The sequence below is a fragment of the Macrobrachium nipponense genome, chromosome 19, assembly GCF_015104395.2.
Source record: "Macrobrachium nipponense isolate FS-2020 chromosome 19, ASM1510439v2, whole genome shotgun sequence".
Classification (NCBI taxonomy): Eukaryota; Metazoa; Arthropoda; class Malacostraca; order Decapoda; family Palaemonidae; genus Macrobrachium; species Macrobrachium nipponense.
In genome coordinates, this window is record NC_061088.1 from 4,243,466 (window position 1) to 4,267,365 (window position 23,900).

The window sequence follows — 23,900 nt, forward strand, 5'->3', positions numbered from 1 at the left end:
CATTTATGAATACTCGCCAAAGTTGACGCAGCTTTCAAGAGTTATCGGTACATATTCTTTTTTAAGTTTGGTTGTAAATCGCAAAAAAATCCCAAACTTTGTGTCAGCATCTTAAACTGGGCTTCTGGAATGAATCACGCGGTTGAGAAAAATGTCCAAATATTTTTGTGACCGAGTGGAAGTTATTCTCTAAATATTTGTTCGTGCGAAGGTAAGTTAAACGGGTGTTTAATTAACGCCTCTTTATCACCGATAAATTAAGATTGTAGGGTCTCTTAGATATTTATTTTGGGCGAAGGTTGTCTTTTATTCGCTTTTTGATGTAGAATTTTTGGGAAAGAGTAACCTGTATTTTGGCGTCATTTCTGCAGCGTTAGTTTGTAATATGATATATTTTTTTAAAAGATTTCTGAAAGTTTTTTTCGATTTATAAGTCCAAAAAGTGTGAGAAATTTTGGTAAATTAAAAGATTATATATTTTTCATTGTTTTGTTTAATTAAAAATAATACATTTTCTATATTAAATTGGAAATTGTATATCTATAAGTTTTTGGATATTAACTAAAGTAAGCGCATTTCTTCTATAAAATAAAATTATTTTTTAAAAATTGAATATGTACTAAAAATATTCTTTGGTCATTGTTTATGTAAGACAAATAAAATACCCTTTAAGATTTATATTTCATTCAGTCATCCTAAAATTTTGAGCTGTATTCAAGAACCATACATTTTATCTATTAAACAAAGATATTTGGACGGGCAAATAAAACAAAAATTCTTATCAGAAATATATTTACTGAAGAAGTTTATTGTTTGTCTCATCTGTCATCAACGAAACTGTAACATTGTTTTTAGATCATTTTATCCTCTTTCTCCTTTCCTTATTTTCATGAGCAATTCCTTCGTCTACTGTCTCTCTCACCCTGTTATTATCACGTGCAATTCCTTCGTCTACTGTCTCTCTCACCCTGTTATTATCACGTGCAATTCCTTCGTCTACTGTCTCTCTCACCCTGTTATTATCACGTGCAATTCCTTCATCATGTTTTCTCCTATCCTTGTTATTATCACGTGCAATTCCTTCATCTGCTGTCTCTCTTATCTCCGTTATTATCACGTGCAATTCCTTCATCAATGTTTCTCCTATCCTTGTTATTATCACGTGCAATTCCTTCATCTACTGTCTCTCTCACCCTGTTATTATCACGTGCAATTCCTTCATCTGATATCTCTCTTATCCTAGTTATTATCACGTGCAATTCCTTCATCTGCTGTCTCTCTTGTCCCGTTATTATCACGTGCAATTCCTTCATCTACTGTCTCTCTTATCCCCGTTATTATCACGTGCAATTCCTTAGTCTACTGTCTCTCCAATCCCGTTATCATCACGTGCAATTCCTTCATCTAATGTGTGTGTCTCTCTGTCCCCTACAAACAGACCTGAGCGGAGAGCAGGTCCTGGTCCAGCGGATAGCCGAATTGCGTGAGCGCCTACATCACGCAGAGATGCTTAATCAGGAAAGGTTGCATGACGTCATCGTCCTGTCCCAGAAGTTCAACATACTTACTCATGCAGGTGAGGTTCCTCTCATTAACCCAAGGATGGATACCTGGAATTGGTATTAAAAGTTTTTTTTTATTTATTTATATTTTTTTTTTTTTGTCTCCTGAGAGTTTTACTGCTCATGGTATGTGAGGGTAACTGGGTTGTCTTGGCGAGATCGAATGGTTTTTGTTGTCCCTCTTCCAAACCTAGCGACATCAGGCAGAGGCGTTGGACTGGATATATGAAGACTGGTATTGCCATGGAAGTAATCGTGTTATTATTATTGCTATTATTATTATTATTATTTGGAAGCAGTATTATTGAAGACAATTGCTGTTTCAACGGCATGTATCTTGTAGAGAGTCTTCTCTAATCTTATTATATATTCATCTCGTCTGCAGGTAGAGAAGCTATCAGTGTTATTATTATCATTATTATTTTTATTGTTGTTGTTATAAATGGTAAGAGAGTCTTTGCCTGAACCAATTGTTTTTTCTTCTAAAGCGACTGTTCATTATACATTTTCTTGAAGTTTTTTTCTTTCAATGTCAAAATCTTCATCTTCCAAACGATCTAATGGCAAGTTAATAATTATATTCTGTTATTAACTTACATCTCCGAGACGTTTCATTATTTCCCAGGCGTTTGTGACTCCATCACTTCCAGAAGTCCATTAGGCAGTTTTTCTCTAGTTTTATTATCATCATATCTACGTGTACTGAATTTCACTAATGTGTTATTGGTTTCCAGGAGCCCTTCCTGCGTTATTTTCCAGGTCCAGTTTACCAACCAGTTATTGAACCTCATCGACATTCATATCTTCCATTAACACTTTTTAAATCTTTAGAAAGTTAATCTGCAATTGTTAATGACTTACATTTCGTCTCGAGTCATTTGATTTTCAAGGAAGTGGGTTCCTGGTTAGTTGCTTGGATCCAGTCCCTCATATCATTATTTTCCAGATCCTGGAAACCTAACACTTGGCGTTATCAGTTTTGTCTCATCTTCCAGCTGTTGCCGGGAGTCATTACCTACTGCCGTGCATTATCGATTTCCAGTCATTTTCCAGGTTCTGGAACGAGGGGAAAAAGACCTCGCTCGAGCTCGTTAATCGGTCGTTAACAATTTTCCAGGCTGTGGAATTCTGCAGCTCCTCTAGTACTGGGGGGTTGTGTGCTCTATTTAGTTTAGAGTTTTATTAGTGGTAGTGCTTGAGTCTTCGTGAGTTCTTTCCATGTTTTTAAGGTCCTCATTATGAAGAGGTGAGAGGATTATTTTCCAGGAAATTAAAACCTCTACTATCTTCTACGATTCAGGAATCTGACTAACAGCACTCCATGATTATTTCCCAGAAAAACAGAACCTCTACTGTCTTCTACGATCCAGGAACCTGGCTAACAGCATTCCATGATTATTTTCCAGGATTTAGAATCTTTACTATCTGCTACGATCCTGGAATCTGACTATCAGCATTCCATGATTATGTTCCAGGAAATTATAACCTCTGCTGTCTTCTACGATCCTGGAATCTGACTAACAGTATTCCACCATGATTAAGTTCCATGAAATTAGAACCTCTACTCTATTCTACGATCCAGAAATCTGACTAACAGCATTCCATGATTATTTTCCAGGAAATGAGAACCTCCACTGTCTTCTACGGTCCAGGAACCTGACTAACAGCGTTCCATGCTTATTTTCCAGGTAATAGAACCTCTGCTATCTGCTACGATCCGTGAATCTGACTACCAGCATTCTGTGATAATGTTCCAGGAAATAAGAACCTCTACTGTCTTCTACGATAATGGAATCTGACTAACAACATTCTATGATTATGTTCCAGGAAATTAGAACCTTTACTGTATTCTACTATCCAGGAACCTGACTTAACAGCATTCCATGATTATTTTCCGGGTATTTAGAACCTCTACTATCTGCTACGATCCTGGATTCTGACTAAAAGCATTCCATGATTATTTTCCAGGAAATTGGAACCTCTACTGTCTCCTACGATCCAGGATTCTGACTAACTGCATTCCATGATTATTTTCCTGGAAATTAGAAACTCTACTGTCTTCAAGGATCCTGGAATCTGACTAAAAGCATTCCATTATTATGTTCCAGGAAATTGGAACCTCTTAAATCTTCTGCGATCCAGGAACCTGACTTAACAGCATTCCATGATCCTTTTCCAGGCGTCGGGAACCTGACCAACGGCAGGATTCCCATCCTGTCTCAAGAGACGCGGGAACTCCTAGCGAACCTGAGCCACACCCCTGACCTCCACCTGCCTTCCATATATAGCTACCTGCCCCATCTCCTCCACACGCCAGATGCCACGACGCCTGCCTTCAAGCTCTCCAAGGGGCGTCACTCAGGTGAGTACTGTTGCTAATTGTTCGCAGGTGTTGGGCGAATACTCTTTGGGCTACTCTGATGGGCTGTGAATTAGGTATCAAGTTATTATTATTATTATTATTATTATTTTTTTTTTTTTTTTTTTTTTTTTTTTTTTTTGCTCTATCACAGTCCTCCAATTCGACTGGGTGGTATTTATATGTGTGGGGTTCCGGTTGCATCCTGCCTCCTTAGGAAGTCCATCACTTTTCTTACTATGTGTGCCGTTTACTAGGATCACACTCTTCTGCATGATCCTGGAGCTACTTCAGCCTCTAGGTTTTCTAGATTCTTTTCAGGGATCTTGGGATCGTGCCTATGCTCCTATGATTATGGGTACGATTTCCACTGGCATATCCATATCCTTCTTATTTCTATTTTCAGATCTTGATACTTTTTCCATTTTTTCCCTCTCTTTCTCTTCACTCTGGTGTCCCATGGTATTGCGACATCAATGAGTGATACTTTCTTCTTGACTTTGTCAATCAACGTCACGTCTGGTCTGTTTGCACGTATCACCCTATCTGTTCTGATACCATAGTCCCAGAGGATCTTTGCCTGATCGTTTTCTATCACTCCCTCAGGTTGGTGCTCGTACCACTTATTACTGCAAGGTAACTGATGTTTCTTGCACAGGCTCCAGTGGAGGGCTTTTGCCACTGAATCATGCCTCTTTTTGTACTGGTTCTGTGCAAGTGCCGGCATTCGCTTGCTATGTGGTTTATGGTTTCATTTTTCGTATTGCACTTCCTACATATGGGAGAGATGTTATTTTCCGTCTATCGTTCTTTGAATATATCTGGTTCTTAGGGCCTGATCTTGTGCCGGCTGTTATCATTCCTACAGTTTCCTTCTTTAGCTCTCCCCTCTGTAGCCATTGCCAATTGTCAACGCTGGCTAGTTCTTTAGTCTGTCTTATGTATTGTCCGTGCATTGGTTTGTTGTGCCAGTCCTCTGTTCTGTCTGTCATTCTCCTGTCTCTGTATATTTCTGGGTCTTCGTCTACTTTTATTAGTCCTTCTTCCCATGCACTCTTTAGCCACTCGTCTTCACTGGTTTTCAGATATTGCCCCAGTGCTCTGTTTTCGATGTTTACGCAGTCCTCTATACTTAGTAGTCCTCTCCCTCCTTCCTTTCGTGTTATGTATAGTCTGTCCGTATTGCTCTTGGGTGTAGTGCTTTGTGTATTGTCATATGTTTCCTGGTTTTCTGATCTATGCTGCGGAGTTCTGCCTTCGTCCATTCCACTATTCCTGCGCTGTATCTGATTACTGGCACTGCCCATGTGGTTTAAGGCTTTTATCATATTTCCGGCGTTGAGTTTTGACTTGAGTATCGCCTTGAGTCTCTGCATATATTCTTTCCTGATCGTGTCCTTCATCTCTTGGTGTTTTATATCCCCTCCTTCCATTATTCCCAGGTATTTGTATCCTGTCTCATCTATGTGTTTGATGTTGCTGCCATCTGGTAGCTTTATCCCTTCAGTTCTCGTTACTTTGCCTTTTTGTATGTTGACTAAGGCGCATTTTTCTATTCCAAACTCCATCCTGATGTCCCCAGATACAATCCTTACAGTCTGGATTAGGGTATCTATTTCCTTGATGCTCTTACCCATACAGCTTGATGTCGTCCATGAACATCAGATGGTTGATTCTGTTGCCTCTTTTCTTGAGTTGGTACCCGGCATCCATCTTCTGTAGTACTTTTGTCCATTATTATTATTATTATTATTATTATTATATTATTATTATTATTATTATTATTATTATTATTATTATTATTATTATTATTATTATTATTATTATTATTATTATTATTATTATTAAATTAACTAATAATCGCACCAACCAAATATCCAAAACTACATGGAATGGTTATTGTCCATTTAGCTAAAAATCACATGCACAAAATGTCTAGTAGCGCATTGTAAAGGTATATGTGCCACGCAGTAGCAGAAAGAGAGAGAGAGAGAGAGAGAGAGAGAGAGAGAGAGAGAGAGAGAGAGAGATAGAGAGAGAGGGTTTACTTCCAGCATACAATAATAATAATATAATAATAATAATAATAATAATATAATAATAATAATAATAATAATAATAATAATAAACGCATGAGTCACTGAAATGGTGAAGAAATGCACAAAGATGTCAATGTAAATATATATATATATATATATATATATATATATATATATATATATATATATATATATATATATATATTTACTTGACATCTTTGTGCATTTCTTCACCATTTCAGTGACTCATGCGAATGTTATTATTATTATTATTATTATTATTATTATTATTATTATTATTATTATTATTATTATTCACTTAAAACGAATTCTGCTATTCTTTTAAACAGAGCAAGCTTAATAGAATGCTTGCTCTTTCGTATATTATTATTATTATTATTATTATTATTATTATTATTATTATTATTATTATTATTATTATTATTATTATTGTTATGCTGGAAGTAAACCCTCTTTTAAACATGTTTTATTAAAAGTGATTGCTGCCTCAGCTGCATTAATTTTATACAGGTTCTTTTCTGTATTTCTTATTATTGCTTTCTCATTGTTGCTTAAACTGTTGAGCAACCACCGAAGGTTGACATATCTCAATTCGGTCAAACGATTGGATTTTATTTTTATTATTATTATTATTATTATTATTATTATTATTATTATTATTATTATTATTATTATTATTATTATTATTAATTATTAACTCCAAGAGCAGTGTCCCCCACCACAAAAAATTATTTTAAATGAAAATTGATAATAGATCGAAGTAAAGTTAAAGAAGTTGGACAGCCAAATGGGAAGAGACCAAAGGGAACGGGGTGGAAAGTAAAGGGCAGAAAGCAATGCAGCTAGTGCCCTAAGAAGGGACGCTGCGAGGATCCTTCAGTATCGCTATCGCCTACAGTGTGCCACGCAGGGAGTATTGTAAGCAGTACCTACACCCCCTACAGTGTCAGCTATCACGTTAATTAGTGGGACCTGAACGTGAGATGTTGTATTTTTATTTTATTGTTCATTGGATTATTTCTTGATTTTCATCCCATGATCAAAGATAACATAATTGTAATTAAGTCCAATATAATAAATTTACTTCCTAAATGGAGATGATTTTATCCCGAATTAAAAGACAGTAAAAGTAATCGCCTGAAAATGTGGCTGTGCAGAACTATTGAAGGAATGAAAGGTTCATTTTCTTTGTAATAACTACATTTAATTAAAAAAAATGTCTGAATAACTACATTTAATAAAGAAAAATGTCTGCACGTATGTCCTTATGAGAGAGAGAGAGAGAGAGAGAGAGAGAGAGAGAGAGAGAGAGAGAGAGAGAGAGAATAGAAGTTGAGGAATATACCGATTCCAAGAATTTTATATCAAAATTAGAACACCATCATGAATTTTACCGTCTAATTTTCCCCTTCTCTTCAAGATCATACTTCTTATTTCATTATAAAACTGAACCTCTTCGAAATACCGCAGGGTCAGTTTCACAATTCTTTGCAATGAACCTTCTCTTGGTTCATATTTTTAATGTTGTTCCTTTCTAACAGTCGGTGTGGTGCTTCTTATATATTTATTTATATATTCATTTATGTCATTGATTCTTTAGGAGTCAGTGTGGTGCCTTTCATTTATTCATTCATTTCTGTACTTCTTTCTTTATTTATTTATTTATGTATTCATGCCCCCTTTTCTTATAATTGTCGGAATTCGCTCGGTTATCTTCTAACATCGATATTAAACTTGACAACTGTAATTCAGGCAGCGTTTTCAGAATGACACCTCCCTCTCAGGCACTGAAGATTTCATTAACGTCCGCCCTCCCGTGTGTGAGAGTTAAGGTTCGTCATATTAAACAGAGAGAGAGAGAGAGAGAGAGAGAGAGAGAGAGAGAGAAGCTTAATCTAGACTTTCTGGTCGAGACTTAAAAGGGGACCTTTTTCTTGATAATGGGACCCACCGTGCTAAAAGCGCTTTAATTGCCCTACTCGAGGTGCTGTTTAAGGGTGAGGAAAGAGGCTTGAAAATGCTTTGAGAGAGAGAGAGAGAGAGAGAGAGAGAGAGAGAGGAGAGGGGGGGGGGGGGGGGGTGAGGGGTTTGATTCGCCGTGACCCTTCAAACAAGGAAGAGAAAGAGAATTGAAATTCTTGTTGATCCATGAAAATGAATTCTGAAATAGATCTCTGAATTTTCTTGAGAATCCTGACAGTTGGGAGAGAGAGAGAGAGAGAGAGAGAGAGATTATTTTACTTTATGTGTTCAAAGCTTAACATGATTTAATTCATAATGCATCTGTCAAAAGAAATGTTAAGAATTAGACATTTTTAAACCCCATAGAGAGAGAGCGGAGAGAGAGAGAGAGAGAGAGAGAGAGAGAGAGAGAGAGAGAGGTTCCAATAAATTCAGTAATAATGCAAACAGAAAAGTAAAGTATAAAAACAAGTAATTTTTTAAACCTCGCACTGAGAAAGGAGGAGAGAGAGAGAGAGAGAGAGAGAGAGAGAGAGAGAGAGAGAGAGACCTGCGAACTGTAAGTAAGGTAAGAGACTAAGTATTTTCCAGAAGTCCGAGATTCACAACTTCTTTAATTAACGGAAAGTTTAGCATATATTTCGCTGCTACGCAATTTTTCCTCCCTTTAATTTCCTCTCTCTCTCTCTCTCTCTCTCTCTCTCTCTCTCTCTTCCTCCCTTTAATTTCCTCTCTCTCTCTCTCTCTCTCTCTCTCTCTCTCTCTCTCTCTCTCAAAGGTACATGTCTTCCCTAGCCTTTTATAAGAGGACTTTTTTTTTTTAAACATAGTGGCTAATGATTCTTGCTACTTGTTTGTGTCGTAAATTTTTTTTCGAGGGCTCTATGGTTTTTAAATAAGTTCTTTTATTAATTTATAAGTGTGTATGTTAATTGGTATATTGTACTATATGTAGCAGGTTTCATTTTATATATATATATATATATATATATTATATAGATATATATATATATATATATATATATACATATATATACATACATACATACATACATACATACATACATACAGTGCAATATATGTATTTGTTTTTCGTTTTGGATATTTTTCATATTTTCAAAATTCGTCTCAGTATTCACATTGCATAATTCCTTGACAGAAATACCTATAATAAAATCATGATTATTATTAGAAGTTTGCGAGGCAGAGGTATTCAAGGTGAATTGTCCATCTATAGGAAACAATTTGTTTCGGAAAGATAAAGAACTCTGTCTTTGGACATGGAACGCAAAAAAGCGAAACAAAAAAAAAAATACAGAGAAAAAAACCTTTGCCTCGATTCATTAAAAAAAAAAACCCAAAAAACGAGAAACACGTCCTGAAAACGCTGCAAATTTGAGAGAGGGCTGTTCATTTTATCCCGCCATCTTGGTTACCTTTTTTTTCGGGGGGGGAGGGTAGGGGGGGACCATATTGCACTTCTTTTTATCTGGTTTTCCATTCGGTAGTTTTATGAGTTCGCTCAAAGTTGCGAGCTTGTCTATACATACGTTATCTATATATACGTACGCACACACGCCATATATATATATATATATATATATATATATATAATATTTATATATATATATATATATATATATATATATATATTAATAAATTTCTTGACTCACGTCGGCATCGAACCCCCCAGTCTCTCAAATGAAAGTCCAGGGGCACTATCAACTAAGCCACAAAGGGACTTTCATTTTGGGAGGCTGGGATTCGATTCCGATGCGAGGGACAGAATTTTTTTTTTTTTTTTTTTTTTTTTTTTTTTTTTGTTGAAGCACGTGCTCATGTGTTCATTAGTGCCATTTATATGTGTATATGTATATATATATATAATATATATATATATAAAATATATATATAAAAATATATATATATATATATATACACACATACACACACATACACAATACTTCCTAATGAACACCATAGTACCATAACATTCTTTGTAAGCTTGAATTTCAAGTCCGTGTCTCCTGTGGGCTTGTTCCATATGAATAGGTTTCATCTTCTGAATAATAGTAATAATAATAATAATAATAATAATCCTTTATTTTATAATGAAAATTAACTTCATAAAGAACACTCAGAGACATTTCACTTACCTGAGAATTCGTCATACATACTTTAGGCCTTTGAATTTTCATGACGACTCGTCATACTGGGCGGTTAAGATCGTTTCTTCTCAGTTTTGAATACGCATAATACTGTCAACAATGAATCCAAATGGGACATAAAGGAATAATACTATTACTATCATTACTACTACGACTATAAAACAATTTCCTTATTTGCGGATTCATATGTTTGATTGACATCACCATTACATTGCACAGAAATGGTATAACTAAAATTCATTGTCTTTCATTAACAACTTTTCCTTTAAAACTTGTCATTGTTACTGATTCGTTAAGGTCAATAATTATTGACCCTAATGATAATTAAGGTCAATTGCTTTCTTTCTTTTTCACTGGAGTCAGTCATTCCTTTTTATAAATAAGGGGGAGAATAGTTAGTAAAATATGCGTAGGCTAAACTTGCATGTTAGTTAAGTTCAAACGAAAATGTACATTTACTATGGACATGTTCTAATCGTACAGTAAAAGTATTTCATTTTTATTTATTTTTATTCCTATTTTTAGACCTATAAACTCCTGTTATCCCTTCCGGTCGCAATGGCTAGAGGGAAAAACTAACAAATCCCTTTGTGGAAAGATAAAATGAAAATAACTGACCTGACGGAAATAGAAAAAAAATTAAAAAAAATAAAAAAAAAACTTGCGGTGTAACAATGCCACTTCTTTTCTCTCTCTCTCTCTCTCTCTCTCTCTCTCAGTGCGAGTATTTGTTACACCACACAAAGTTGAGCCAGGGTTTTCAACAACCCTCCCCTGCTGTGTTGCCCTGGGGAGATGGCGGAGGGAGGGAGGGAGGAGGGGTGTGTGGGGGAGGGGGGAGGTTTCTCTCCTCCTCCTCCTCCTCCTCCTCCTCCTCCTCCTCCGACATTCCATAAAAATTGTTGAGACTCTTTCGTCCAACGATGCTCTCCAATTAAAATCATTTCCAGGTCGGAGAGCACGGCCGGTACACGGATGTTCCAGGGGTGTTTATTAGAAAACATAGGGGGGGAAGAGAGAGAGAGAGAGAGAGAGAGAGAGAGAGAGAGAGAGAGAGAGAGAGATTACTTTATGAATTCAGCAGCTAACCAAATTTAATTCATAATGTCTGTAAAAAAAAAAGGAAAAATGGGATTTTGAAAAAAACCAGTGAGAGAGAGAGAGAGAGAGAGAGAGAGAGAGAGAGAGAGAGAGAGAGAGATTGACTTTATGAATTCAGTAGTTAGCCAAATTTAATTTACAATGTTTCTGTGGGATTTTGAAAACCAGAAGAGAGAGAGAGAGAGAGAGAGAAGAGATGAATTTATGAATTACTAGTAGCCAAATGAAGAATACAGTTATTAATGCCTTTTTGAAAAACCCTTTTTATTTGAAATAGGAGAGGTTTTGTCCAATCCTCGCGACTACTCAAACTTTTTATATAACTCCATAATGTTTCTGTGAAAAGAAAGAAATGTGGAATTTTTAAAAACAGAGAGAGAGAGAGAGAGAGATTGATTCCAATAACTTCAGTAACAATCGAGACTGACTACTTAGATATATAAACGAATAGATTTAAAAATAAGAACCGTTTTAAACACTGCAAAAGAGAGAGAGAGAGAGAGAGAGAGAGAGAGAGAGAGAGAGAGAGAGCGTGTGTTAGCTTTGTATCCTTCACTACCAAATTGGCCCTACTCAAAAGCCCCTTCTCGTAATGGCGCTTATGACGGAAATAAAGGCAAATATGATTGGGGAATCTTACCCAGAATGGTTGTGTGCAATGGCGCCGTTTTATTGGCCTCGGCTTAATCCTCAGTCGGGGTCGCTGGCAGTAAGTTTCCTGACGTAAATTAATATTGCAGCTGAGAAACAGGAATAAAGGCACCAGAGACAATCAACAGCTATAAAGTAGAATCACATCAACCGTGCATCTGATGTCTGAGCCAGTCCCTTACGGGCCTCCTGATTGGCTGTTGATAAGCCAGTCACAGGGCTGGAAACTCTCAGTCTCTGTCTCGAGAGTTCACATAGGCAGGATGTATGTTCCACCTCTCCTGAGGGATACTTCTTTCAGAAGTATCCCTCAGGAGAGGTGGAACATACATCTTGCCTATGTGAACTCTCGAGAGAGAGACTGAGAGTTTCCAGCCCTGTGACTGGCTTATCAACAGCCAATCAGGAGCGTCGTAAGGGACTGGCCTAGACATATCAGGTGCACGGCTAATGTGAATCTACTATAGTAGGCGTGAATGTTGGAAATAGTTTCACAGTAGTTCGTTTCAAGTTTGTTGTTATAATATGCTAATTACCCTCAGCGTCGACAGATGATCCACAGATTCCGAATAATGTGCTGAGAAATTCCTCATTTCTCTGTTTATTTTATATTACTAAAAATAAATATTTATACTTTTTTCCTGCGAGGTGTTAATTTTTCTCTATATTTGAAGCTATTTTATTCAAATTTTCAAATGTCAGGGCGCCAGATATGCTATGCAGTCAATTTTTTTTTTTTTTTTTTTTTTTTTTTTGTTTTTTTTTTTTTTTTTTTTTTTTTTATAGAAATACGGCAGATAAATTTACATTTCTTATCAAAAATACTGCGTATTGTTAATAGTACCTGATGCCTATTTTGTATATTTTTATTATATTATCTTCCATGTCAGATCCACAAGAAATGAGCTTGGGAAGTTTCTTTCTGCTTCTTTCTTCCAGACATATAACCTTCATTCCTTCAAGAAGCAGATGTATGCCTATTCCATCGGCCTCATCTCTCAGTAAAGCACAAAAAAACATAACTAGCATCACAACAAATTACAACGCACAACCACGCACATATAAAAGAAGCTCTCCACTCCATAAATAAAAGAAGCTCTCCACTGCGTAAATAAAAGAAGCTCTCCACTGCATAAATAAAACGCATATATGAAACGGGAATCCGGATAAAATGTAGCGAGACAGAGACCCTGTCACTCTGGTGTCTTGTAACCTGAGGCGATATTATATAATAATAAAAGAGAAATACAATTCCCGACTAACCGATTTCCTGTCCCTTCTCTTCGTCTTATTGGGCAGTCGTGCGATCTCGTATTGTTGCCCCCCCCCCCCACCCCCCCCCCCCTTGGCTAAATCAATCACATTTTGTGTTCTGTCGTGTTCGATGAGATATACATATTATATTATATATACTGTCTCACGTCAACAGGGGTGCTAAAATTTTATTTTTTTAATTTTTATTCATTGCGTTTTTTTTTGTAACTGTCCCAAAGGCAGGTTTCCCTTTCATGGTATTGAACTCTGGTGTTTAGCTGAATTATATATATTATAATATATACATGTATATATATGTGAAGTGTGTGTGTGTGTGTATGTATGTTTGCAGGTATGTTGCAACAATAAACCCTGAAGCGTCGCCAATAATATTTCGGTGTTCCGACATGTGTGGGTCCTTTTTCGCCCCGTCCTCCCTCCCGAATTCTCTTTCGGGACCGGAGACTGATATGAAAGTTTAATGGAGCCGGGAGAAAGAAGCCGTTCGATCGGAATTTTCTCTCTCTCTCTCTCTCTCTCTCTCTCTTCTCTCTCTCTCTCTCTCTCTCCATTGTTTGGTGGTGCAAAAGCAGAAGTTGCCGCTAAGATGTTTCAATGCAAGTTGCAGAAGTGTTTTAGGAAGTCCGGGGGCGTCGTTTTGGATTTCAGCGAAGGAGGAGGAGGAGTTGGGTGGTCATGAATTTTTCCCTCGAGAAATGTTTATTGTCGTTCGTCTTCATGAAGTTTCCTCCTCGTAAAGGAGTCGTGCTGTCAATGTATCTCCCGCGGTGCACTGTAGGCATTCCTTGAACTTTTATGAGCGTCCCTTCGGCCCCTACCTGCAACCCCTCTCACTCATTTTTACTCTACCTCTATTCATGTTCTCTTTATTCCATCGTACTTTCCACAATCTCCCGACAATTGCGAGGTTTTCCTCCTGTTACACCTTTCAAACCTTTTTATTCTCAGTGTCCCTTTCAGCACTCAGTGACCTCATAGATCCCAGCACTTCGCTTTTGGCCTGAATTTTACAGTCCTATTCCAGATCCAAAAAAATATTTGTTTTAATTTGTCACGGGCTTATTATCTTTGGAACCCATTTTCTTTTTTTTTTTTTTTTTTTTTTTGATCGGGTAGCAGATAATATGTTAATCGGATATTATGTATTAGTTTCAAACTTAATTTTGTATGCATGCCACTTAAGTTAGTTTGAATCTGGCTTTTTATTCCAGAAGAATTATAGGGACGAGTGAATTCAACCGGTAATTGAATTAAGATTCTTCGAGTACAGCGTAATTAATTCGTAAGCCATTGTTTGGAGATTAATTGTATCTAGAGAGTCTGAGGGACGTAAATCTGAAGATAATATGATTTACGGCAAAGTCGCGTCACATATATATTGATTAATAATTGCAAGGGGAGAGAGAGAGAGAGAGAGAGAGAGAGAGAGAGAGAGAGAGAGAGAGAAAGTCTAACTCCTAAAGAAGCCTTCTGCTATTTCCCCTCACATTTCCCCTTTTGGGGAACATTTCAGAGGGCTGCTGGTCCAATTCCCCCCCCCCCCCTCTTCCCCCACCCCCACCCTCACCCCCAAGATCAAAAGCCAACTTCTTTCCTCGCCCCTCCATCCTTCCCAACCCCTCCCTGACACCTCCATCTCCTCCTTCTCCTCCTCCCCCCCCCCCCCCCCCCCCCACCCCCCCCCCCCACCCCATACGATGTTTGCGCTGGATTCCTGCTAGATAGGTTTTCCGCAGCGGACGACGAAACTTCAACTTCACGAAGTTGGCCCCCCATCGAAAATGTCCCCCTTTTTTTAACGCTGGCGAAAGATGTGTGTGTAGGTAGCTCAAAGGGTTCCTCTCTCTCTCTCTCTCTCTCTCTCTCTCTCTCTCTCTCTCTCTCTCTCTCTCTCTCTTCCGCCACATTTCTTAAAATCATATTTTTCCCTTTCGGTGGGAAATTGACTCGAATTTTTCCATTGTTATTTTATTAGAATAATTAATATATTCATGATAATCTTATTATTATTATTATTATTATTACATTACTTTCTGTCCTATTTCCTTAGTTAGATCATTAGTAAATCCCGTTTATATTTTTCACTCCTTCCGATGCGGATGACCTTAAATTGAGTGACGTCAGGTCAGTTTTATTGTCACTCGAAACTCTTTTATCGTGACTGTTGAGAAAAATAGATTGAAATTGTATAAAGAGACAAATTAAAAAGATGTAACTGGACACAATCCCATTGATATAAATTAAGTATTTATATAAAGTTTACTAAAGCCCTCTGATGAATTAGATGATTTAGTGAAACAGTCATTAAAAAGAAGATATTCTGGACACACAATCACACGTTTGTCGAAACCTTTATACCCCCCCCCCCCCATCTCTCCCTCCCTGGGTACCTCTGTACCCCCTGTCCCTCTCTCCTTGGGTATCTCTTTACCCCCTCTCCTCTCTCTCTCTCCTTGGGTACCTCTGTACCCCCTGTCCCTCTCTCCTTGGGTACCTCTTTATCCCCTCTCCTCTCTCTCCCTCCTCCCTGGGTACCTCTTTACCCCCTCTTCCTCTCCCTGGGTACCTCTTTACCCGCCCTCCCCTTCTCCCAGGGGATACCTGAACCCATGCCCCGTCTCCCTCATCAGAGGACACCGTGAATGCTGTGTCTGTGTTAATTGATCGCGTCATTGGAGACGAGATTTCGGCATCCTTTGATCCGGCACCGCCGCCCCTTTTGTTTGTTTGTTGGGCCGCTTCGTTTGTGGCGCCTGTTTGTTGTGGTCTTGTGTTGGCTAAACTGGTGGAAGGTGTATCTTTTCATTTTATTTGCTGTTTGCTTGTTTGTTTATTATCTTTCCAAGGTTTTTTCTGCCTTTTTATATGAGGGCCGTTGGTTCTTCCCTTTTAAAATTTTTTATTTGTTTTGTCTCTGTTTCAATTATTATTATTTTTTTTTTTTTTCAATATTTTTATGTAAAGACCAGTGGCTTCCTTTTGAACGGCTTCACTGTTCTTGTTTTTTTAATTTTATTCTTTTTGTATTCTTATTATCACATTCCTTTTTTAATTTGTTTAATATTTTATCTGGATATTAAGCATAATTTTCTCTCTCTCTCTCTCTCTCTCTCTCTCTCTCTCTCTCTCTCTCTCTCTCTCTCTCTCTCTCTCTCTCTCTCTCTCTCTCTCCTGCCAAGATCTTTATTAATGTTGTTTATGCGGTTTTTGGACAATATAACCTCAAAATACCTGGATACTTAATGTGTAAGACCTTTTTCTGTGAAGTTTCCCTTTTGTCGTATGATTTGGTTCGTGTTATTGGAAGATTGTTGGTGATTAATGAGCTATGATGTGGATCCCTCTTTTATTATTTTTTTTTTACCAATTCCTTGTTTTCTCTTCATTTTTGGAAAGCAGCAGAATTTGTATATATATATACGTATATATAAACAGTCATTCGGCAACGTTGAAGCATCACCAGTTCAAAGTCACGTTTTTGCCGAAGTTCAGACGTATCGTCCCATTTTTGGAAAGTTTCGAATATTGCAATTTTAAAAAATATTTTTTAGTTATCTGCTTGGACGCTGATTTTATCGCTGCGTTGTTTCAGCGTAGTGTCCAGTCTGTCTCTCTCACCATAAATGATGAATGGTGATAGAGACGCACACTTTACGCTTAGCTGAGACCGGAAGTCAGTGATAAAATCACTGTTGATAGAAATAACTCAAAACATATAAACATGCATATTCGACACTTTGCCAAAAAAGGGGACGGTATATCCTAGTCATACGCTCTCATAAGAATAAATTGGTCACATTGTACTGTATTAAACACTCTCTTCTTATGATTTCCTTGTGGTTTTAAACTTGGAAATTTTGTAGAGTGTTTAAAAAAAAGTGACAATGTATTATGTAAACGCTTATATTGGTAACATTTCCTTAGGAATTTCCGCCTTGAATTTTCGTAGAATGTGCAATAAAATCCAGGAGACACTTAGAAAAGAGAAAAATGTAAAATGCCAAGAATACCGGAAGATATTCTTTCTTTCAATTTAGAGAAAGAAGAAAATTAGAGGAGAGTAATTAAATGTGGCGTGCGGAATGCGTAGACTTTTGCGCCTCTCCAGCTCGAATAATTAACGCTTAAGTACTAGCGGAAAATTCTCTCTCTCTCTCTCTCTCTCTCGTTCTCATCCTGTCCTCTCTCTCTCCTCTCGTCCCTATCCTCTCTCTCTCTCTCTCATAATGGTTTCATTTGCAACAGGACAGCCCTGATATCAAGCGTGACCTCATCGCAATATCTTGACAAAGATAGGCAGTTTTAATATTTGGGAATTTAAGTAGATTATTTATTTATTTATTTATTTATTTATTATTAATATTATTATTATTATTATTTATTATTATTATTAATTATTATTTAGTAAAAAAGGAAAAATTTAGAATTAAATTGAATTTAACAATTGTGTGTGTGTATATATATGTATAACATATATATATATATATATATATATATATATATATATATATATATATATATATAATGTACATTTGTATACAGATATATTTATGGTATAATATATATATATATATATATATATATATATATGTATGTATGTATGTATAATCTGCGTGTGTTTGTATTATATGCATGTATGTAGACACACAGACACATATATTTATTTATAATGTATGTTTTATATATATTTACATATTTGTGTGTGTTTGTGAGAGTGTATGTATGTTTATATATAATATATAAATCGACGCTAATGTGAACTGCACACATACAGCCTACAAACATAAACACACACCAACTCAGCTATCACACACGCATAATTACACGCAGGCCTGCCAACAAGCCCCGAAACTCCACTGCAAAATTCAATTAATTCCCAAAACTCTTCCCCCCACCTCAAGCGGTTAGCATAGGATGCTGAGCCCCACCCGATCCGACCCATTTCCCGTTTCGTTCGAAAGTATTTCTTTTCGACATTTTCCCCGAAATCGTCTCATCCCAGGAACGAGATTCGAGGGAATATGAAGAGAGGGGAGAGAACGTTTCGCTGGTCCCCGTAATGCCGGTCGTGATAATGGAGAGGAGGATGTTAAGCTTTGCTCAAACTGAAGGGAATTGGTTTTGTGAAGCAGATATTTGTATGTATGTATATATATATATATATATATATATATATAAATATATATGTATATATATGTATATATATATTTATATTAAAAATATATATATATATATATATATATAATCTGTGTGTGTGTATATATGAATGTGCACGTATACGCACAAATATATCGTCCGGTTTATACACAATTGCTGTTCAAGTTCATCGCTTTTCGGCCTGTAAGATTCATCAAGAGATACGAGACGTCGGCTTAGTGAAGCAGATATTTGTATATATATATATTATATATATTATATATATATATATATTATATATATATATATATATATGAATATACACTTATACGCACAAATATATCATATCGTCCTGTTCGTACACAATAACTGTTTAAGTTCATCGCTTTTTCGGCCTGGAAGATGTATCAGCGATACGAAACGTCGGCTTATTAAATGAATAAAAGAAAATAGTACGCCCTTTCCGTTACTCGAATTTGTCTGTTATTTGAGGGTCTGTTCCTGTCTACATTTTTTTAGTATATATAATATATATAATATATACATTATAAATATAATATATATATATATATATTATATACATATGTATGTAAGTATTTGTGTATGTTTGAGTCTGTATAAAATGATGAATAAAAGTAAGAAATATAGACAGAGCTTTATGAGGAGCAGCGACTTTTTCTACGTTAAAAAAATGAAGAAAAATCTGTCAAGACAAATAATAAAGAAAATGTTATTGTTAACACATCCAATGGAAACAGACATTGTCTGTGTTGTAGAAGTATTTGTTTATTTATTTTATTTTATTTAGTATTGATTTTGCGCACTCAGAGGCCGCTTAATAAATCATATGCAATATGGAAGGTTCCTCTTGTATAGTTGCTTTCTTCGCGTTCTGAAGATTCAGGAATGTTGTTTGAAGAGCAACAGCGAATGTAACTTGGAAGCATTAAATATATAAAGAAAAAAAAAGAGGAATTATTTTACCCAATATTTACTAGAGAATACGAGTTGTCCAGCAGATGATCGCTTTTTTTAATATATTTTATTTACATTTTTCTTTACTTTCACGAAGTAGGTTTGAGAAGTAGGCCTGGCGCATTGCGGACTTTTTCCATAATGGGAATATGTTCTTTAAAAAAAAGACCTTATATTGGTATACGGGAAGAATCTTCGGAAATTCTCTCTCTCTCTCTCTCTCTCTCTCTCTCTCTCTCTGCCTGTGGGAGACAATCATTCTATATTTTAAAGGATAATCCGCTGTAAGTTTTCAATAAAACTAAATATATATTTATATATATATGTATATATATGTATATATATCTATATATATATATATATATATATATAATATATATATATAGAGTTAGTTATTCAAAAATAACTCCATTAGATACCATGCAGTTTGAATGAGGTCCTTTTGGTAATATATATACATATATCTATACTAGTAATTTATACACACACACACACACACACATATATATATATATATTTTATATATTATTATATATATATGTGTGTGTGTGTGTGTGTGTGTGTGTATATAATCGTCCGCGATTCTTTGGCAAATGGTGAAACATTTCGTTAAACCTCAGTATTTTGTTAGACCCCAGTAGTTTCATATTGATTTTACAATTAAGGAGAAGACAGAAGCAGAACTGATAACAATGGCGTCTCCCATGAACAATTCATTCATTTCGGTGGTAATAGCGTGATGCATTTTCTATTACCTCGTGTTTATGTCAGTCGCTTTTTACTACAGTTATGCAATACTATTAATGGCTGTGTATTAATGCAATACTATCAGCGACTCTGTGTTACGTTGTAAGTTTTGTTGTTCTTCGTAGGTTTTTCACCGTTGATGTTGACGTTTTTTTTTTCCATAGTTTATAGATTTCAGTTAGAGAATCTTGGATGTTTGGGTAATTTTTTCATGGCCGGGTCACGCTATAGGATGTTGAGGCCACTTATAGATGTTTTGGCCACATTTGGACGTTGAGGTCACTCTTGGATTATCTGAGAAACATCTTATCAAGAGCTTGATGGACTGATTAATGAGTATGATGATGATGACTGTAATATTAATTATGATTAGAGTATTAGAGAATGCACTAGTTTTAAAAGCACTGCCTTCTTCTCTTCTTCTTCTTCTTCTTCGTCTTCTTCTTCTTCTTCTTCTCTTCTTCTTCTTCTTCTTCTTCTTCTTCTTCTTCTTCTTCTTATGTATTTTTTCTCTGACTTGGAGGATAATTATAATAGTCATAATACTTGGGGTATTAGCACCAGATGTATCAACAAGAAGCATTATTTTTATATTATTATTATTGTTATTATTATTATTATTATATTCATCCTTACATTTCCCTCCAGTTTGGATGAAATGTAGGAGTTACACCTTCGAGGATCGAAACATCCTCTCAAAAGATATTTTTACCCTTGACTTATTTTCCAAGATCACGGGTCAATTTGAAGATAAAAAATTTAAGCCATTTTTCCTTCTAGCCTTCATTTAACACCGCGTCGACGTCGGAACTCTTAATTTCCTCCTCAATATCGCAAAGAGGTCAGGTGAGGTCAAGTCAGAAAACTAACACTCTTCCCCATCCCCCCTCTCCCCTCTCATCCCCCTACAGGGTAGAAGGGAGGGGGAATGGGTATTTTGACTCTAGGGTCCTGGGGGCCGGGTTAGCAAGGCTTGCTAGGGATTTTCCCTCAGGATTACGAGGGGATTAACCTCAGGATTGACGCCGGAAAGGGGAGGGTGAAAAGAAAAAGTATTGCGTTTGGGGATTTTTTTAGGGGGGAGGGGTGATGGGGAAGGGAGGTTTATGTCTTTATTTTATTTCACGTCCTGGATGGATGGATGATTTTTCGTCCCTTGTTTTCATGAGGGGTTTTCTAGTTGTTTGTGTTAAATATTATTATTATTATTATTATTATTATTATTATTATTATTATTATTATTATTATTATTATTATTATTCCCATGATGAATAGACATCCCCCTGACTTTCACATTATTATTATTATTATTATTATTATTATTATTATTATTATTATTATTATTATTATTATTATTATTATTATTATTTTAGCGGAGAAATTGTGTATTCCAATAAATACACGACTGAAACTGTTGTAAATGTTATTATAATAAAGCACATAACTGACAGTAATTAGATGAAAATGATAGAATAAAGAAAACTTGTTAAAATTGTATTTATGAAAGTAACAAGATGAAAAACTCGTAATATCCATTGTCAGTTCTGATAATGAGACACTATAATCAATCACTATATAATTTTAGTGCGTTTTACAGATTTCATTTACCATCTGTAGGCTCCTCCTCCTCCTCCTCGCAATAATAAACGTATAGTTCCTCGTTTCGAATGACCTCAGGAGTCCTCCTCTTCCCAAGGTCACTCTTTCCCCCAGGTCTCCTTTATCAGCCTTCCGTGGTGCCTGCATATGTCCCTTATCGCCACTTTCCCTGTGGGTCGAAATTGCATTCCTTATCGGCCGTTGTCTTGACCGTAAGTCTCTCTCCTGGCGCTAGATAGCGATATGGAGTCTCATTCTCTAATGAGACGTAGTGTGTCTCGTCGTTGCTGATTTGAATTTAGGTTTGTGCTCCTCCTCCTCCTCCTCCTCCTCCTCCTCCACCACCTCCTCCTCCTCCTTCTTGATCATCACCATCTTGTGCCAAGTTCACATCAATCTCATTCACCATCAGAGACCTCTCGTGTCATTGTCCCCTTTTCCAGGTCTCCCCTGGACCCCTGAACCCTCTTGGGCCTCGTAGCAAACGAAGAGTCTTCTCACTAGGAACAAGGAACAGGTACTGAGCAGAAGAAGCTGCTAAATGTATTCCAAGAACTCTCAGCGGCATCTTCTCGCAGATTCTTATGATCAACACGGAACAAAAATTCTGGGAATATCGATTCCCATCGCTGTTCCGTATTCTCCAGGTCGTTCCCAGGAGGTTATTTTTACGTGATTTTACAAACGATATTACCTCCATCAGTGGAGATAACTCCGTGCAGGGAATGTGCATTTTTCCTTCTTTATATTCTTAAGTATTTCATCCATGGTAATTTCTCCTGGTTCAATGTGCGTTTGTTCTCTCTCAGGAAGACTGTGGGTGATGTGACGAACATCATTTTTGTTACGAGTCAGTAATGACAGATAATTTTAGATTAAGAAGCCCTTATTTTGTACACCAGCTAACTATGAGAAGTGTCTTTTTATAAGAAAAATCGGAACAACTGTCTTATCAAGGCATAGTTGTTCTGTGTTTTTAATCAATATTTTGTTTCCCATCCGGCATTTGTGGATGATGAACCGACCAGAGATTTCTCCTCCTTTCGTCCATTTACGGTGATCGTCTTTGTATCTTTGTAGGATTTTGCATGGTACTTCTCTCTCTCTCTCTCTCTCTCTCTCTCTCTCTCTCTCTCTCTCTCTCTCTCTCTCTCTCTCTCTCTCATTCGCACCATCGCGAAACGTTTTATTTCATGGGAGGAAAACTACCTCTGGATAATCATAGAGAAAATGCCACCTGACATCAGCGTCGTAAATATTTCTCTCTCTCTCTCTCTCTCTCTCTCTCTCTCTCTCTCTCTCTCTCTCTTTCTCTCTCTCTGCACAATGATAGTAATGCGTTCGACTCACAAACTAATAATTCGATCCCTGAACTAGATAAGTATGAGAGCGATATGTGAGCCATTTTTAAAAAATCTATTGTATACCTCCATTGACGTAAGCAGCGAATTATGGCCCTAGTTGCTGGATGCCCGTGGTAGGTTGCAGCTGGGGTTGAGAGAGAGAGAGAGAGAGAGAGAGAGAGAGAGAGAGAGAGAGAGAGAGAGAGAGAGAGAGAGAGAGAGGTGAGTGGGTAGTACTCCGTCAATATGTATACCATCTTAACATAATATTGATATAACCGGTAGAGCTTCGACAAGGTAATTATTTTCCCCAATTCCTCCTCCATCCCCCCCTTCACCCCATTTGTGTGTGTGTGTCCGTGCATGGAGAATCAAAAAAAAAAAAAAAAAAAAAAAATAAAAAAAAAAAAAAAAAAAAACAGTGATTCGTCTTCCTTATGACATCATTTGCGGCTGGATGCCGACTAGAAACTCCATCTCTCTCCTTTTTTTTTTACCCATTAATGGCGGCCGTTTTTGGCGTAATTCGCCGCTGGGAGATTGGATTAGCTTCAGAGGGATTCCTTATTCCATTTTGGGTTTTTAATGAATGATCTTAAAGGCAGCGAGGCCGTCTTTCGGTTTGTCCGTCTCTGGATTTTCATTCCAGTCATGAGAAAGAATTCGCATTTCACTTTTTGATATCCAAACTTTTTTATATATACATAGATTTGGTGAACGTATTGGAGGGAATGAAAATACGTCAGAATACAAGGATGATCGTTTCGTCTCTGGTGTCTCATTTCGTAGAATAAGCAGTAATTGGGTGTGGTCAGCAGCTGGATGGGTTAACACCAGTCAGTGTCGGTTGCTGTTATTTTATTGGGTGGCGCCTGATGTCTCCAGGACCAGAGAGAGAGAGAGAGAGAGAGAGAGAGAGAGAGAGAGAGAGAGAGAGAGAGAGAGAGAGCGGGGAAAGGGAG

At 36.7% G+C, this 23,900-nt stretch overlaps 1 protein-coding gene across 1 annotated transcript in view; it reads left to right on the plus strand.

The window, feature by feature from the left end:
- Nucleotides 1–23,900, plus strand: part of LOC135213818 (alpha-1,3-mannosyl-glycoprotein 4-beta-N-acetylglucosaminyltransferase A-like) — a 165,910-nt gene that overhangs the window by 69,674 nt on the left and 72,336 nt on the right. The window contains 2 exon segments of the mRNA XM_064247932.1: nucleotides 1,439–1,576; nucleotides 3,742–3,924. Coding sequence (XP_064104002.1) covers nucleotides 1,439–1,576; nucleotides 3,742–3,924 — 321 coding nt within the window.